The 16,161-nt window shown below is 42.6% G+C and overlaps 1 protein-coding gene across 3 annotated transcripts in view; it reads left to right on the forward strand.

Moving 5' to 3' along the window:
- The window catches only part of GOLGA4 (golgin A4), a 2,156,782-nt gene that overhangs the window by 2,019,273 nt on the left and 121,348 nt on the right, over positions 1-16,161 (forward strand). For 2 of the 3 annotated variants that reach the window (XM_069613207.1, XM_069613209.1), the window contains one exon: positions 1,445-1,508. The exons of the other annotated variant lie outside the window; for it this stretch is intronic. In XM_069613207.1, the coding sequence (XP_069469308.1) occupies positions 1,445-1,474 (30 nt within the window). In that variant the 3' untranslated portion in view covers positions 1,475-1,508. The remainder of the gene's footprint in view (positions 1-1,444; positions 1,509-16,161) is intronic. 3 annotated transcript variants of the gene reach the window in all.

The following is a 16,161-nucleotide window of genomic DNA, read 5'->3' on the forward strand; positions in this document are numbered from 1 at the left end:
AAACAACAAATCGTATAGAGACCACAGTGTACTTTAGAGCAACATATCTGTGATCTCACAAAGAAACCCACAATAAGTGAGGTATTTAATTTTGTACAACTACCAAAAGTAAATCGAAGTCACCTGAATAAAAAAACAATGACATAACAAGCCATCTCTCAGCCGTGGAGTGCTTAATGTTGCAAGGGCACCACCTTTAGGAGAGTGACCATGCAAGAGTGAAAGCCATATTCATCTTACAAAAAGAGAAAAAGGGAATAACACATTGGAAGGCAAAATATGCATTTCACCTTGCAAAGGAGACTGTCGCCTCTTTCCATTGCCCTTGTCTAGTCTTCCATCCAGACCAGTTTTTGGCCATTGGTTGAGGCCAGCATTTCACATGGCAACGCCACTAAATTGCAACCAGTAATGCAACTGTAAACACTGTTAGGGAAGATAGGTTGGGTGAATGGTAAACAGTTTCTCTTAGAACCAAGAATGTACCTATCTTACAAAAGAGAGTGCAGAACCAAGTGTAAGTGAGATGTCAAACTGCCTAACCTGCAAGGACATAGTATCCGAAAACCTGGTGATCTTTTGCCATCCTGGCCATTTAGAATATTCAGAAATGTTGTCGTCCTGCAGTCAAATTGTCATGTAGCCTAGAGGAAGAGACAAAATACATTTATTGAAACATAAAAATAAAATAATTCATTTATGGACTGGAGGAAAGGATGGGGAGGCAAAAGGCTGACCTTGCGGTAGCAGCCTTCATGGATGCCTCCGCAAAGTTGGCCTTTTGTTTGCAGGGTTTAGACACCGTACCCAAGTAGTTGTAGCTCCCTCTGCCCCTGTATGCTGAAAGCAAACAAAATTGGTAAAGGGAAAGGCGCCCTGTATTGCAGACCAGAGACATCAAACACGGTAGGAACACCCGAGACTGGGAACACCTGAACATTACAGAGTTTGGAAATACCCAACCTCTGTACAGCTTATATAGTCGGTGCCAGTCCTGAATAAAAACAATAGCCTGTGAGGCAGGTCCATCCTGAAAAATGGAAATCTGAGAGGACTGCAGAGGCTTTACTACACACCAGATATTCAATCAAAAGAATGAACTTGGACAATAAAGAGCAGCCTGCAGCATGTTCCTGAATCAAGATAAAGAGACAAACAAGATTATTGGCCCGGCGATTTGTAAGCAGGCCAGAAGTGGGATTTAACATTTTATTTTACACTGAAGGGGCCTAATTCGTTTTCCACTTTCCTGCACGTAACTCATTGTCATAGAATAAGGACTTAAATGAGGGAGGGCCAAGTGGTAATAAGTGTTCCAATATTGTTTTTCCATTTGCATAGATTTCATGTTTATTAATCAGTGATGCAACTATTAATTAACCCAATGATAAAAAATATGCCTAGTAATTATGTGCACTAAGCTGTTTTCTTCCTGGCTTTGTAGTTCACCCCACCTCGCAGTGGTATCTTCTGAATATACCATCAGTCTATGCTTAGGTAGCATGTGGGTGAGTGAAGATTAATACATACTGTATTTGTGCATGTTATTAATCTTTTGGTTTAATTATTTCCTTCTTTCGCCATTCCTCCCTTTCTCTTGCTAAACTTTTCTTTCATACTCCCAAGATTCTTCATGTAAACTGTGCATACCTTTTTGTTTTTTTAGAAATCATTTATCATTTAATTCCAATTAATATAATAGTGCACTATAACGGATCTGTGTGATCACTGTGCATTTTATATTGTACATACAAAAATGTCATTCTTTTTTTAACTGCATGTCGCCCCATATATATGCTGGGGGCGACCCCCCGGACCCCCCCATACCCTCCCTTATTTATCATTAACTTTACCCTATATATATATATATATATATATATATATATATATATATATATATAGCAAAATGGGGCTCTCGAAATGTGACATTTGTGTATGCGCAGTAATGGGATGTGTAGTGATTGTATGATACCCACTATAACCTATCTCTTAGTTTGATTGGTATACCTTAATCAGCCTGCAGCTAAGCAACTATATACTTTTTCTGTATTTCTTAACTGATTTTAAATTAAGTTGATACCGTTTATTTTATAGTAGTTCTGATGTAAAGTGGAGGAAATTACATAAGTGCTACTTTTAAGCTAATGTACATGAACAGATGCACACAATCTTTTAAAATGCTTACTTTCAGTCATAGTTGGTGGCAATAACAACTTTGGCAAGAGTGTCCCTGTATTTCATCCTATTTTGATGGCCAATGGGAGATTTAAATAATCAAGTACTGAGCTGCATTAGTGTACTGTTCTTTGTGACCGGCAATAGTGCAATCTGTGTGTGAATGCTCAGGTGTTGAAACACTTACTGGCATTTGGTGTTTTTGGTTTACACATCACAAGCCATTTGTGATGATGGTGAAGAACATTTACAAAACAAAGTAAACAAATAAGTACATCATTACAAGCCTCTCTGAGGGGGTCAGCAGTGCGAGGCGGACAACTGATGTTCAAAACATGCAATTTTTATTAAAGTATAAATGAAACAAAAATACCTCACTATCCCTAATCTGCTGAGGATTTCCCTGCCTAAACAAAGTAAAAGCGAAACACTCTTAACACAGGATGTATGGTCCTCGCACTAAACAACAAATACACAAAGAAAATATATGGCAATTCAAACAACATAAACATTCTTTTTTCTTGATAACCGTTGTATTGTATTGTATTGTATTGTTTGTTTATTTATAGAGCGCACTGGGCCGTTAGGCAACTGGGCGCTTGTGAAAATCTTAAATTACAGTTACATAAATATCTTACATTTCTTATGTTACAGTTGCAGGCATATCTTACCATTACATACAGGATATTAGGATATATTTACAGTTATCAGTGGCATACGGGGGATTAGAGGAAGGCATAGGAAGATATTGATATTGATATTTTATTTCTGTTGTGCTCATACACAAGTGTTTCAGGTTGAGAGAGTAGAGGTGTCTAGGTCAGTGGAGACCGGTCGTTCAGAGGAGAGGTGTCAGCAGTCGTTGGTTTGTAACCAGAGTTTAACATTGGTTTTGAACATGTGAAAGGAGCGAATAGCTCTAAGTGGATCCGGAATAGAGTTCCATAGATGTGCAGCCAATACTGGGAAGCTTGAACCTCCAGTTCTTTTCAGATTGAAATTTGGGATTCTGATACTATTGGTTTGGGCCTTTCTGATGGGGCGTTCAGATGTGTGCCTAGTACATTTCTCAGTGAAGTATGTGGGTGCTTTCTTATTAAGACAGTTGTGTGTAATGTTCAGGGTTTTAAGTTTGATACGGTCATTGATGGTCAGCCAGTTAGCAGTTCTTCTTTGGTCAGATATGTGTTGTCCTTTGGGAATGCCCAGTACTGTTCTGAGGGCGTTGTTTTGTGAAGTTTGGAGTTTATGGGTGTTGTGTTTGCTGGTGACTAGATAAAGTGCGTTACAATAGTCTAGTTCAGATAGGATAAGGGCTTGTGCGATGGTGATGCAACTATCCGTAGACAGAAATGGTTTACATGCGTGAATTGGCATCCAGTTAAAATTTCGAATGCATAATTTCGAATCCATTAATGTAAAAAAAAGTCGAAAAAAATGGCGAATATATATTTTTTAAATTTTATATTTTTTTTGGGTTCAGTTAGTAAAAAAAGTGTCAATTAAAAAAACGGGGGGTTCAAAAAATCAACATTAAGGCATTAGAAATTATTACATTCGAAAATGTCACTATAAACCGCGTGAATTAGCTTGCAAGTGTAGCTGGTTGCTGAAGCTGTGGCATTAACTTATTTGTTGAGGTTGAGAGCTGAGTCTAAGTAGAATCTTAGCATTTTGACTTCATTGGCTACATTGATTTTGATACCATCAATATGGATGGATTTGTATAGGTGGGAGAGTTTGTTTAGTTTGCTGGTAGATCCAATGATTAAGAGCTCGGTTTTATTGTTGTTAAGACATAAGCCGTGTGTGGCCATCCAAGTTTGAATGATTTGGTAGATTTTGTTTGAGGATAGTGTCTTTGTCGTAATGTCCTTGGATTGGGATGAGGATCTGGGTGTCGTCAGCATAGTTAGTATATGAGACACCCAGTTTGTCCAAGATATCAAAGCGGGGCTTTGTAAAAATATTATACAAAGTCGAGGAGACGCATGACCCCTGAGGAACACCACAGCGGTTGGGAACTGGGTCAGCGGCTGAGATCGGCAAAAAGACTCTTATAGTTCTATTTTCCAGGAATGAATTTATCCATGCCATGGCCTTGGTGGAGAAGTTGGCAGCTGATTTAAGATGGTTACAAAGTATTTTGTGATCTACCAAGTCAAATGCGGCTGATAGATCTAGGGGTAGAAGAATGGATGTGTCTCCTTTGTCTTTGCGCTCATCTAGTTGGTTTTTGAGAGGGCCGTGTCGGTTCCATGTCTCGGTCTGAATCCAGATTGTCTAGTGCCCAGTAGGTTATCAATCTCTAGGTAGGATTGGATCTGTAGATAGGCAGCTTTATCTAAGATCTTAAGGAGGAACGGAACTGTCATTATGGGTCTGTAGTTCGTTGGGACATTAGGGTCTAGGTTGGCTTTTTTTAGGAGGGGTAGTATCCAGGCATCTTTGAGGTTGGTGGGCACAGAGCATGATTTAAAGGATGAGTTGATAAAGGAGGTGACGAAAGGGGCTAGTTCTTGTGCAGCTTCTTTGATAATAGGGGCTGGACAGGTGTCGCCAAGACAACGAGAGGGTTTAAGAGATGTAATGATATATTCTTAGCTTCTGCAGTGGAGATAGATCTAAAGTTAAATTGGTTGTGTGGTTTAGTTTGGTTGATGGCGAGTTCCTGTAGGATGGCTTCTTGAGTGGAGAGTGCAATGTTGTGGATGGAGGATCTTTTGGCAGAGATTTTGTCTTGTAACAAGGTGATTTTTTTGCATAAGGCATTTTGAATGTTGGTGCACCAGATTTTATCTTTGGTGCAGGAGTCTATGGGTGTGATGGGGGATTCTAATTCTCTGAGGATGGTGAAGATTTCCCTAGTGTTAGAATTTGCTTTTTTAATTCTGTCATTAAAGGTCTCTTTTTTTGCCTGAATGATTTGTTTCTTGTAACTATTGCTGAGGGTAGTGGGGAGATTTTAAGATGGGCAAGAGGTTTAGATTTACTTAGTTTCAGTGGCGCAATGACGTCTATAACTGAGTTGATAGTGTTGTTGTACAGGTCAACCAGATAATTAGGGTTGGTGATAAGATTAGAATGATTAGTGATGTGCTGAATCAGAGGGAGGAGATTTGTGACTGTTATGTTTCTTTTTCAACGTGTAAGGGCTGGAGGTGCCGGTAGTTTGGTTGTTTTAGATTTAGGTAAGTCTGAGATGGTCAGCAAGATCAGATGATGATCAGTCCATACGCATGGTTCAATAGCCGTTATGATGGAGGCGCAGTTAATATCTGTCACCCAGTCCAGAATGCGGCCTTTGACATGTGTGGGGCCGTTGTTTCGGATGGTGAGGCCTGCTTCCAATATTGTGTTGGCTAGGATTGAGGCATTAGAGTCTTTAGGGTCATTGTATCCTAGGTTGAAGTCACCAAGTAGGATGATTTGTGTCCCCGGTTTAGCATTGGTGTTAAGAAGGGTGGTTATGTCTTCTTCAAAAGTACCTAGTAGGCCTAGAGGTCTATAGATAAGGTGCACAGTAATAGTGCGGAGATTCCTAGTTTGAGGGAGAGTAGTTCTGCTGAGGGCATGGTCATATGATCTATTTCTTTGATAGTGAGGTCGGCTCTGCAAATGAAAGCTATGCCGCCTCCTTTGGAAGTTTCTCTGTCCTTTCTAAAGATGGTGAAGTTAGGAGGAATGGCAAGCATTAGGGCTGGACCAGCCGCTTTGTGCAACCATGTTTCAGTCACTGCTAGGAAATCGAGTTGGTTGCAGATGATGATCTCTGCAATTTCATAGGCATGGGCTATCAAGGATCTAACGTTGATGAGGCCTCCCTTAAGGTTATGTGTTCCTTTCATGGTAACGCTTGTGTGGTCAATGTTGATCAGGGTTTCAGATGATTTAGTACAGGGTTTCGGAGTACAGATAGGTTTACTTTTAGAGGGGTTGTGCAGTACTTGTGTAAGTTCAGTCTTGGAGTGACCTTGAGAAAGGTAGGCTCATGGTGGCTTAGGCAGTCTAGATCCTAGGCTAAGGTTTCTTAGAGTAGTAGGGCAGACCTGACTCTGATAGATCTGGGAGATGGGCTCTGATGACTGTTGGGTCGGAGGCTGGGTATACGTCTTGCAAGACGGTTCCCATGCTGTCGGGAGTCTATAGTGGATAGCTGCCATTGTAGATAGGGCAGTAAGTGTGGTAAGGATAGCCAGGGCGCAAGTGGGCAGATTAGGTATGGGTGATATGATATCACTGTTGGTATGGGAGATTACCTGTAAACGGCAGGTGTAGGGTATAGGAATAGACTAGTTCAAGATGGTGGCTATTGCTGGGTAGCAGCAAGCAGCATAAAGGGTCTGGCTAGTACAGTGTAATATCAAGCAGCATAGGGCCAGGCTAGTATAGGGCACATTGTATAACCTGAGTGGGTTCCTTTCCCCAGCATTGAAATTTCTGTTCCAATGTTCAACCAAGGAAAGATATAAGGAAATACTTATAGGTAAAACAGTCTCAAATCAAGTCTTAAGGTCTCAATATCAAAGTATAATTTTGTTAACCAAAGTTCCCACAATAGCAAATATTTCCTCTTCGATGAAATATGACTTTCCACTTCCTTAGAACAGCACCAATGGTAATCCCAGCCATGATGATCTGTGGGTTTGTCAACTTCCACGACCGCTTCTAGTATTTCAGGAACATTTGCCATAGTTCACAGAAATGCAACTTCTACCATTGTTAGTTAAACATAGCTCTTGGTCGAATGTCATTAGTTACAGGATTAGGATTCACAATAGGTATATTTGTCAGGATGATTTCACAGTGCTGCTGCTTCTACTTCAGCAACTTCACTTTTACTCCAACTACTATAGGAACATTCTCCTTTGCCTCATAGTACTCCACTTAGTTCAGGCTACTGACAACTACATATACAACCGCAGCTACAGTGCTTCGGACTACTACCTCAGCTTCAGTACCTTGTGATTCAAGGCAGGCTTTGAGAAGATTCACTTTAAAGGACTTCAACACCTTCAAGTAGGCAAGGGACTCTTCCTCTAAATAACTCTCTTGAAAAAGGGCAGCCTCTTTGTCTTTCTTGTCTATCTTCCACAATAACAACCTAGTTTTGCCTTTATGACCCACTTCTCTCTCTCTCTCTCTCTGTCTTTGGCAATATAGGTTGTGTCAACTTCAAATAATCTTCAAAAGCAGCAAGTTTCTCTTCCCCAACTCTGCCTTCACTTCTCGGCCAATTGTTAGCGCTAGTAACTACCCAGAAGCCTTGGTGCCGCACGCTTGGCTTCAGGTAATGCTTGCACACTTGTATCTTAGGCAAGGCTTAACTGTTATTGGGTTCACAAAATAGTTCAATTTTAGGCTCTGAGAAATTCTGCTTTCAATCTTAGTGTGGGGAGACTCTTGGCTTGGGCAATGCTTGCTCTTCTCTTCAATTGCAGATACCATGCTTAACTGCTTAACTACTTTTATAAGAAACGACTGTTCAGTTTTCCTTTGGAAAGCACAATTAGGCACATGCGACCACTTCTTCATGTAGTTTTGATAGGTTAAAGATGTAACAATGGTTTTAGTAATGTTAAATGTTCAGCAATGGCCTTTGCAACGTTTACTCTTCATAATTCGAGAGACGTGACTACTTCTTCATAAGGTTTACAGTCTCTTAAGGGTTTAACAATAGTCTTTTGCAGTCGTGTTTGCTCTTCTTCACGCTAGTAAATAGAAATTAGCTGATACACGCAAGTGCTACTTTTTCATTGTTCCCTTATTAATGCTTCAACTAACAACTTCACCTCGCTTCTGACTATTGTTTTTCTTTTTCTTGGCCGCGTGGGTAGACCTTGTGCTTACGCCCCCAGACCCTTGCAAAATCAGTTATTGGACTCAGGTAGGCAAAGAATTACACATAATACGTTGGTAATAATGATAGCATAAATGGCTCGTTTATAGGCCTTTTATTCATTCATAACATACATGAAGAAAGCAAACACATAGTCAGTTATACATAAACATTGAAAAAGCGCATCACTGTTAGCATAGTTGCAGAAGACACCTTCATCTCGGCCACCACTACACTGCTTAGACCCACAGCAGGTAGGCAAAGAGATCACTCATACTAATGGGATCTGGAGCGGAGTGTCCTCCCTCTCAGCGAGACTGATCACCCGGGGTCCAAATTCTAACTGCGTTCCAAGTTGAAAACCTCTTCTCTTTATGTGGCTACTTTCAATCCCCGCCCCTCGTGGGTTACCAGGCTGCCCTCGGCCGAAGAGCAGACAATAAACATGAGGAGCAAAGTGTGGAATATTCCAGCTTGAAGTGGAAAAAAACCTAACTTCTCTCCTTGCTTTCATTCCCAGTAGCCCTTATCACTGCACCTGCAGAGCGCTCCGACTCCCTTTCTGGCTTATCCTTCAGTGGACAATACAACTATTCTCAACAGTTACATCAATATGTGACCTTGCCTCCACAGCAGAAATACATGTTTACTTGCTAAGCCCATGAGAACTTAAGCTTTCATTGCGGTAAATGGATGTGAATGTCCAAGATGGCCACGCGTATGCGCCATGTTTTCTGGCTCATTTCGCACATGCACTACAACTACACTACAACTATGCACCAGTGAATAGGAAACTGGATACTGTTGCCGGCAGTGCTTGCGCAAGGAATCGGAACACCACATTTCACTCACCGGCTTCTGTAGTCCTTTTTCTGTGGGTTGCACAACTTCTGCCACAACTTCTACTGCTTCTGGCTTCACAGGGATCCAAACCCCTCCTCGCTGATGGTGTCTCCAGTCCAGCCACTCATTTAATTAGCCCCTCTCACTCCTGAGACCCACAGCTTGACAACAGCTCCTCATCTCGGTCTCTGACATGCTCCTTGCATGGCAACCACGGCAATCAGACTCACATGGGGAAAGACGGGCTTCCTGCATGCCTTCTGCTGCACAGCCTCTGCACTTGAGTTTGGGGCAACAGGAATCTCTCAGAACAAGCAGGTGAAATCTGCTGTATCTACGTTCTTGCGTCCCTTTGGTTCTCCTACTTCTGTTTGGTTTGCCAGCTCTAAACCTATTTTAAGAGAATATATGTGTTACATAGTAGAATACCAAACTGGAACATAACTTCAATGGATTGTTTCCTCCCACAGATTTTTTTTTATCTCGATAGATAATCCCCTCAATGCCAGCTGCTTGAAAAATGTCGACAGGGGGCACAGCGTGGTTCGACTTTGTCTCTCGAACTATGCATGCCTCGACTCCGGACGTGACGTTAATAGTACATAAATATCATCACTACTCCCTCATACCGCAGTTACTTTTTTCCGTGAGCTCAGCATATTGTTTCGGAACACAGTTCGCCAAATATTTTCAATAAAAATGTTTTCGACGCCAACATGTCGGCTCCCAAGCCATCTGGTTTTAAGCGCTGCAAGGACTGCAGCATGAAAATATCCATCATGGAAAATCTGTGTGTGGGATCTCTGGGTGGAGCAGGACTTCGAGCAATGCAGATCCTGTCAGCACATGAATCCGAAATCTCTCAGGGAACGCTCTGCAAGTTGATGCTTGGCAAGCTCCCGTCGAAATCCCCAGCCTGATCGACCACCAAATCTTAGGGTGCTGACATGGGAGGGCTTACGCCTGAGAAAAAAGAAGACTGCATTGCGAAGAAGAGATCTTGCTCCCGGAGTGAATCCCAATATGTGTCCTCATCTTCCCACAAAAAGAAAAGGAAGCTATAATGAAAAGTGCCAGTTGGCGTAAGATCAAACTGCTGGTTTGCTATCTTGTAATTAACCGGGTCCATAGATGTGTGTAGCAAAGCTCACAACAACACCTCGGACTCTAAGCTCCCAGCATCAACTCACCGGTAGAACCTCTGTTTATAACTAAACAGAACATGAGCTTCAACAGCCAATGCTGGGAACTCCATCTAGAATGTTGCTTATGGAGTTCCACATTCAATGCCTGGAATTCCATGTAAATGTTGCTCATGGAATGATTCAGCAGTACTGATCTGGAAAAAAACAGAGCCAATCTATAACGCACCTCACTTCTCACAACCATGAAATTATAACAGAAATAAATGTTGCTACATAATGAAGGTTAACCATGATGTCACAACCACCCCTTCCGCTCATCTCCCTCGCACTCCTTCACTTTGGCAAGCTTACCTTTATCTGGTATTCTCCCATCATCCACGACTACAGCATCATAATACACTTGTATTTTTTGTGGCCCCCAAAACCTACTGAGTTCTCTATGGACAAACATGCCTCTTTTTTCACTCGTACCTGCTCCGCTTCCCAAAAATCACTCCTTTTAACATTCTTCTGAAGATCATGCCTCACCTGCATTTTTTGCACCTTCACATTCACCTTTTCTCTGACTTTCCCTTTATCCCATTCCACAAATCTCACATTTCCCAACCACTTATTTATTTTTTTATAACCAGCCATAGCTCGCATGCATCTGGGCACACATTTACACAGGGACATTTCAGAGATAACAGGGCAACCGAGAAATCGGAGATCAGGGTGAGACTTTATTCAAAGAGTAGTGTTTTCAGGTTTTTCCTGAATACCAGAGGTGTTTCTTTCCATGTGCAGACTCATAAGAGCATTCCATGTGTCAGCCACTTGGAAGGGGAATGATCTGCCATTTCCTCTAGTTCTTTTCACACTAGGGACAGAGATCAGTTGTGCTATTGTTGGGAACGGGGCAGGCTAGTTCCACCCCCCTAGGTACTTTAGAGTGAGGCGAGATGCATTTGAAGCACTATGATGAGCCAGGGGTGAGGGGTGACGGGGAGAGGGACACCTTCTCGTTTAACAGGACCCCACTTCAGTATGACCAAATATAGTCCACATAGTACAGCATAAGGTGCAATCAGGATTGATATTTTGTGTAGATATTAGTAACCATAGGTAGAAGGGAAGGCCTGTGCGGTAATTGTGGAATTATATGCACTAGGCCTAAATTCGCGAGACCGCAGAAATCCCCAGCCATGTCCGATCTCCCATGAGGACAGCCCACACCCCCAACCGCCACAACGCCTGGTCATTGTTCTAACAGTGTTGCAAAGATGTTCGAGAGGAATGTGCACTAAAAGGCCACGGTGACGCACCAGTGCGTGGTGTGCATGTTATCTCACACTGGCCAAAGAATGACCCGGCCCATCCCCAGGCGACCACGAGTTATAGCCCATATAACTGACTAAAACTTAAGACCCCTGAATTCCATGGCACCATATGCCCTTTGACCACCAACCCCAAAGTAACAAGTCCTGAGATGTTCATAGAGGACGGATCGGGCACATCGTTGAAGCGCCAATTGTGTGATTTGTATTGCGAGGTGCTGGGATGGATAAATTACAGTTCAAAACGAGGGTGGAGACCTTGTAGCCGGATGCCGCAGAGGGAAGTGAGTGAGGAATGTGTGTGCGAAGGTTACAATGCCCCAGAACCTCCTTTTTGTCCGTCATAAGGCCTGCCAAGTGCACAGTATGAGTGATAAAATAGTTGTATGGTAGGAGTATAATTAATTTGTTTTCTGACCTTCGACTTGAGAAGATGAGCCCCGCAGCACCTACGTGATGAAAGATGGACGGACTTGGCTGGGACCAATAGACCGGCATCCCTAGTGGGTAAAGGTGGAACATGTATAGGGTCCATTCAATCAGCCACATGGGTTTTTACAGTATGTATTTGCGTCATTATGACGCTGTGTACCTTTAAATGTTTTTGCTTGTACCTCTCTTTGGCAGAACGTTCTTAGCAACAGAGTTCTTTGCTGTTGCTCTCATCTGCGTGAGAGATTAAATCTTGTTATCCTTACAAGATCGACCTGGGCCTTTCTTCCCTAGTGGGTTGTATTCTCAATGGGGGTGAGCGTTCAGGGACTTGCGTTCAATTGCTGACCCAAACTTGATTAGCAGCGCCCCCGTGCATACGGAGGCTTCCAGGCCACTTCTCCAGAAGGAGCCCCATCCACCTACAGCAACCGGCAGCAAAAGAACACGTGTTCCGAGTGGTTTAGCAGGAGGCATTTTAAGCGAAGTCCTCTCTGCTTTTTGAAGCGGGCGCGGCTCCAAAGGGAGTGCAGGCCGGTGTTGGAACCCCATGACGGAGGAGTTTGGGTGAGCACGCACACGTGAGTAGACTCTTGTAAGCGATAACATGTAGCGGACAGACGCATGGGGAAGTGAGTACATAGAGAGCAAGGTGTGAGTACGTAGAGAGCGAGGTCATCGATGTGACGTGGTTGAGGTCAGGGTTATTTTTCATTCAAAGTTGTACTATGAAGATTGTTTTGGTAAGGCATTATAAGGTAAGGCAAAGGTAAGGCAGGAAGCCCCTCCTCGGAAGGGGAGGGAAGGTGGTACAACAGGACAATATATTATTTAAAGGAAGAATATAGAAATAAAACTAGTGGTCTCCTAATAGGCCTGGCATAAGTAGTGGTTTTTATATTAGCTTGTTATTTGATTGCATTATATTCATGTTTTATTGGATAAAGTACAGGCCCTAGAAGGGGCGATAAGTGTGTACATCGCAGTGTGGTGTGGAATTGGATGGTTTCGTGGTGTGGCGTATGTGTACAAGAAAGGGGATAGAAAAGGGGCGGGGGTTGATTTTCTTTTTTGCTACAAGCCAAGGGGTAGAGTATGCGACGCATTAGTGGGAATCTGCGGGGTTAGTACAAGATCGATATCACTAGCATGGGGGGGGGGGTGAAACACCAATAGAACATATGTATAAGGCCCTGCCACTGTATCGTGACCGGGGATGAAAAATATCAGCAGTGGATCACGTAGACAGGAGATACGGGGGATGCCCCGCCCCATGGCCAGGGCAGAGTTCACACAACAAGAGTATTTTGGAACACATATCCACATTTGTAGTAGCAAAATATAAGAGGAAGCAATTACAGAAGATAAAAGAAATTCTAGATCTCTGGCATATGTTTGAAGGGTACGATGTCCTTTCATCGTGGGATGTTTTTTCGCTGGGTTTTTTACTGCGAATTTTTTGTTTGAAAAAACCCATCAAATTTTTTATAAAATGGGGGGGGTTGGGAGGGTAACCCCCCAAAAAGAATTTTTACAAAAATTCGATGGGTTTTTTCTAAAAATAAATTGCGGTAAAAATCCAGCAAAAAAACATCCCGCGATGAAATGACATGGAACCGTTGGAAGTCGCAGAAGATCAAGGGAATGGAGTAGAGGGACAGAGACAGAATGATGGGTAGTGCAAAAAGGGAGAAGGAGAAGGCGAGGTGCCAGTGGAATGTGAGGGATTATATCCCTTGACAACATATCCCGCAGAAGGGTACACCAATCCAAGCTATGTACCTGTTGCGCTAGGGACCCCTTCTGCTGTGGTAGGGTCCCTTTCAGCACCTGTAATACCACAGGCTACCGCTCCCCTGCTTCTGTTACTTACCCTCCTGAAGTATCAACATCAGCGGGTTACAGGTCAAGGGAGTTTGAGCATAGGTTGACAGGATTGATAACAGAACTGAGAAGGATGCAGACATCCCATACTTAAACCAAATACTAAATTCATACTTTTAGGAAATATTAACTTAGGATTTAACAACCAAAATGACCTCAAAGCCTCAGCTTTCCACAATGCTTTCCTCGAAATGCAATTCAAACAAATGGTCCATGCTCCCACACACACCAAAGGCAGGATCCTAGATTGGATCCTGACACTAAACTCCACAATACTTATAGAAGACATCTTAGAAATGACCTGGACTGATCACAGGCTCATCATATTTAATATCATTACAAGTAAAGACCCCACCTCACCTGCCATCATCGCTCCACCCACATTAATGCGCGACTCAAGGAAACTAACACAAGAAAAGCTTTCGCCATTACTGATTAAACTAATGAATGCGCAGCAACCAGCAGACTTTAAGCCAGAGGCTATCTTTCTGCACTACCACACCTGTCTAGAGACAGCTATAGATGAAATAGCCCTCTCAAACCTAAACAACCCAAACCCAAAAGAAGTAAAACTTGGTTTAACGATAACTTCAGAGAACTCAGAAAAATGAAAAGCTCTCTAGAACATCTTCACAGAAAAAACCCCACCAGCGATACCATATATGAAGTCCAGCGTATCTCTAAACTATACAGGGATGAAGTAAACACCCAAAAAGCTAACTCCTTAAACATGCGTCAACACTGCATCAAACAGTAAAGAATTATTTGCAATCATTAAAGAACTAGAAACCCCTATCCCCCCACCGACAATAACCAAAGCTAATAAAGTTTGGTGCACCAACATTCAGGATGCTCTGGCCTTCAAAATAACCACACTGCAAAATAAAATTAATGCACAAAAAGAAATACTAGCTACCACTGCAAAGCCCTCCACCCTGCCTACAGTAGTCACCAATTCGGATACGCCTGAATTCCACTTCACCACGGTCACCTCAGAGCAAGTACTAAAGACTATAGCCTCACTAAAACCTTCAAACTGTAAAGGAGATCCATTCCCTGCCAAATTAGTAAAGGAGTGTGCACCCATCCTAGCATCTACCATCACCAATTTTGTTAATACCTCCTTTAAAACCAGCACCATTCCTCCTAATATCAAAGAAGCGTGGGTCACCCCTCTCCTCAAAAAACCCACACTAGACCCCACCATCCCCACCAACTACCGACCCATCACCACTGTACCCTTCCTTCTCAAAATCGTAGACAAAATCGCATACTCCCAAGTACAATCCCACCTTGAAAACAACCATCTGTTAGGAGAAAGACAACCGGGCTTCCGCCCAGGCCATAGCACTGAGACAGCTTTACTAGATCTCAAAAATCAGATGGACGCGGTGAGGGAATCAGGTCAACTATGCATATTGTTGTTACTTTATTTGTCTGCTGCATTTGACCTAGAAGACCATCAAAAACTTTGTCAAACTCTCGCAAAAAATTTCAGTTTTTCCAAAGATGCCACCACCTGGATTAATTCATTCCTCTCGGACCGCACGTCCAGAGTAGCTATAGGCGATGTAGCAGCAGACCCCATCTCAGTCCCACTCGGAGTCCCCCAAGGTTCCTGCCTCTCCCCAACACTCTATAACGCTTACACTAAATTACTCTTTGCAGCACTAGACGCAATGGGAGTAACCTATTCAAATTTTGCATATGATACACAAATACTCATCCCTATATCAGGAAACCTTGAACAGGATACCATTGAGGTAAACAAAATCTATTCCATCATCCAAAACTGGATGGCAGCAAACAGCCTCTGCTTAAATGAAGAAAAAAACTGAGATCCTCATTGTATGCACTCCAATCCAAGTAGCAAAGCTCTCCCCACAATACACGGAAATAAAAATCTATGGCACCCCTATTACCATTTCTGAGCAAGTAAAAACACTAGGCGTCTATCTTGATTCCAGTGTCACCATGTGTAAACACATAACTGCCCTCGCCTCTTCATCCGCTTACACGGCCAAACTTATCACGTTAAAGTAGACCATTTCTCACACAACAAAATTGTATTACCCTAGCCAGAGCTCTTAATCTATCTATGATAGATTATTGTAACATACTGCTGCTAGGCACCTCAAGACAAAACCTTAATAAAATGCAACTAATCCAAAATAAAGCTTTGAGAGCAGCATTAGGCATAAAGAAAAGAGATCACATATCACAACATGGAAGAGAAGTACATTCGCTTCCCATAGAAGCAAGAATAATTCACAAAACACTCACACTAACCCATAAATGCATCGCTGGCACTGCACCCAGCTACCTTAACCAAAGCCTAAGCCAGAAAAACGCCACAAGAACACTTAGGTCTAATGCCCACCTACATTTGTTCATTCCACGATTCAAGAATTCTAGATCAGGCAGATCCAGCTTCCCCATAGCAGCACCCAGAATCTAGAACACACTCCCTGCCAACATCACTAATGAACCTTCATTGAACACATTCAAGAAACTCCTTAAAACTTGG

The sequence above is a fragment of the Ambystoma mexicanum genome, chromosome 5p, assembly GCF_040938575.1.
Source record: "Ambystoma mexicanum isolate Mex_15411 chromosome 5p, UKY_AmexF1_1, whole genome shotgun sequence".
Classification (NCBI taxonomy): domain Eukaryota; kingdom Metazoa; phylum Chordata; class Amphibia; order Caudata; family Ambystomatidae; genus Ambystoma; species Ambystoma mexicanum.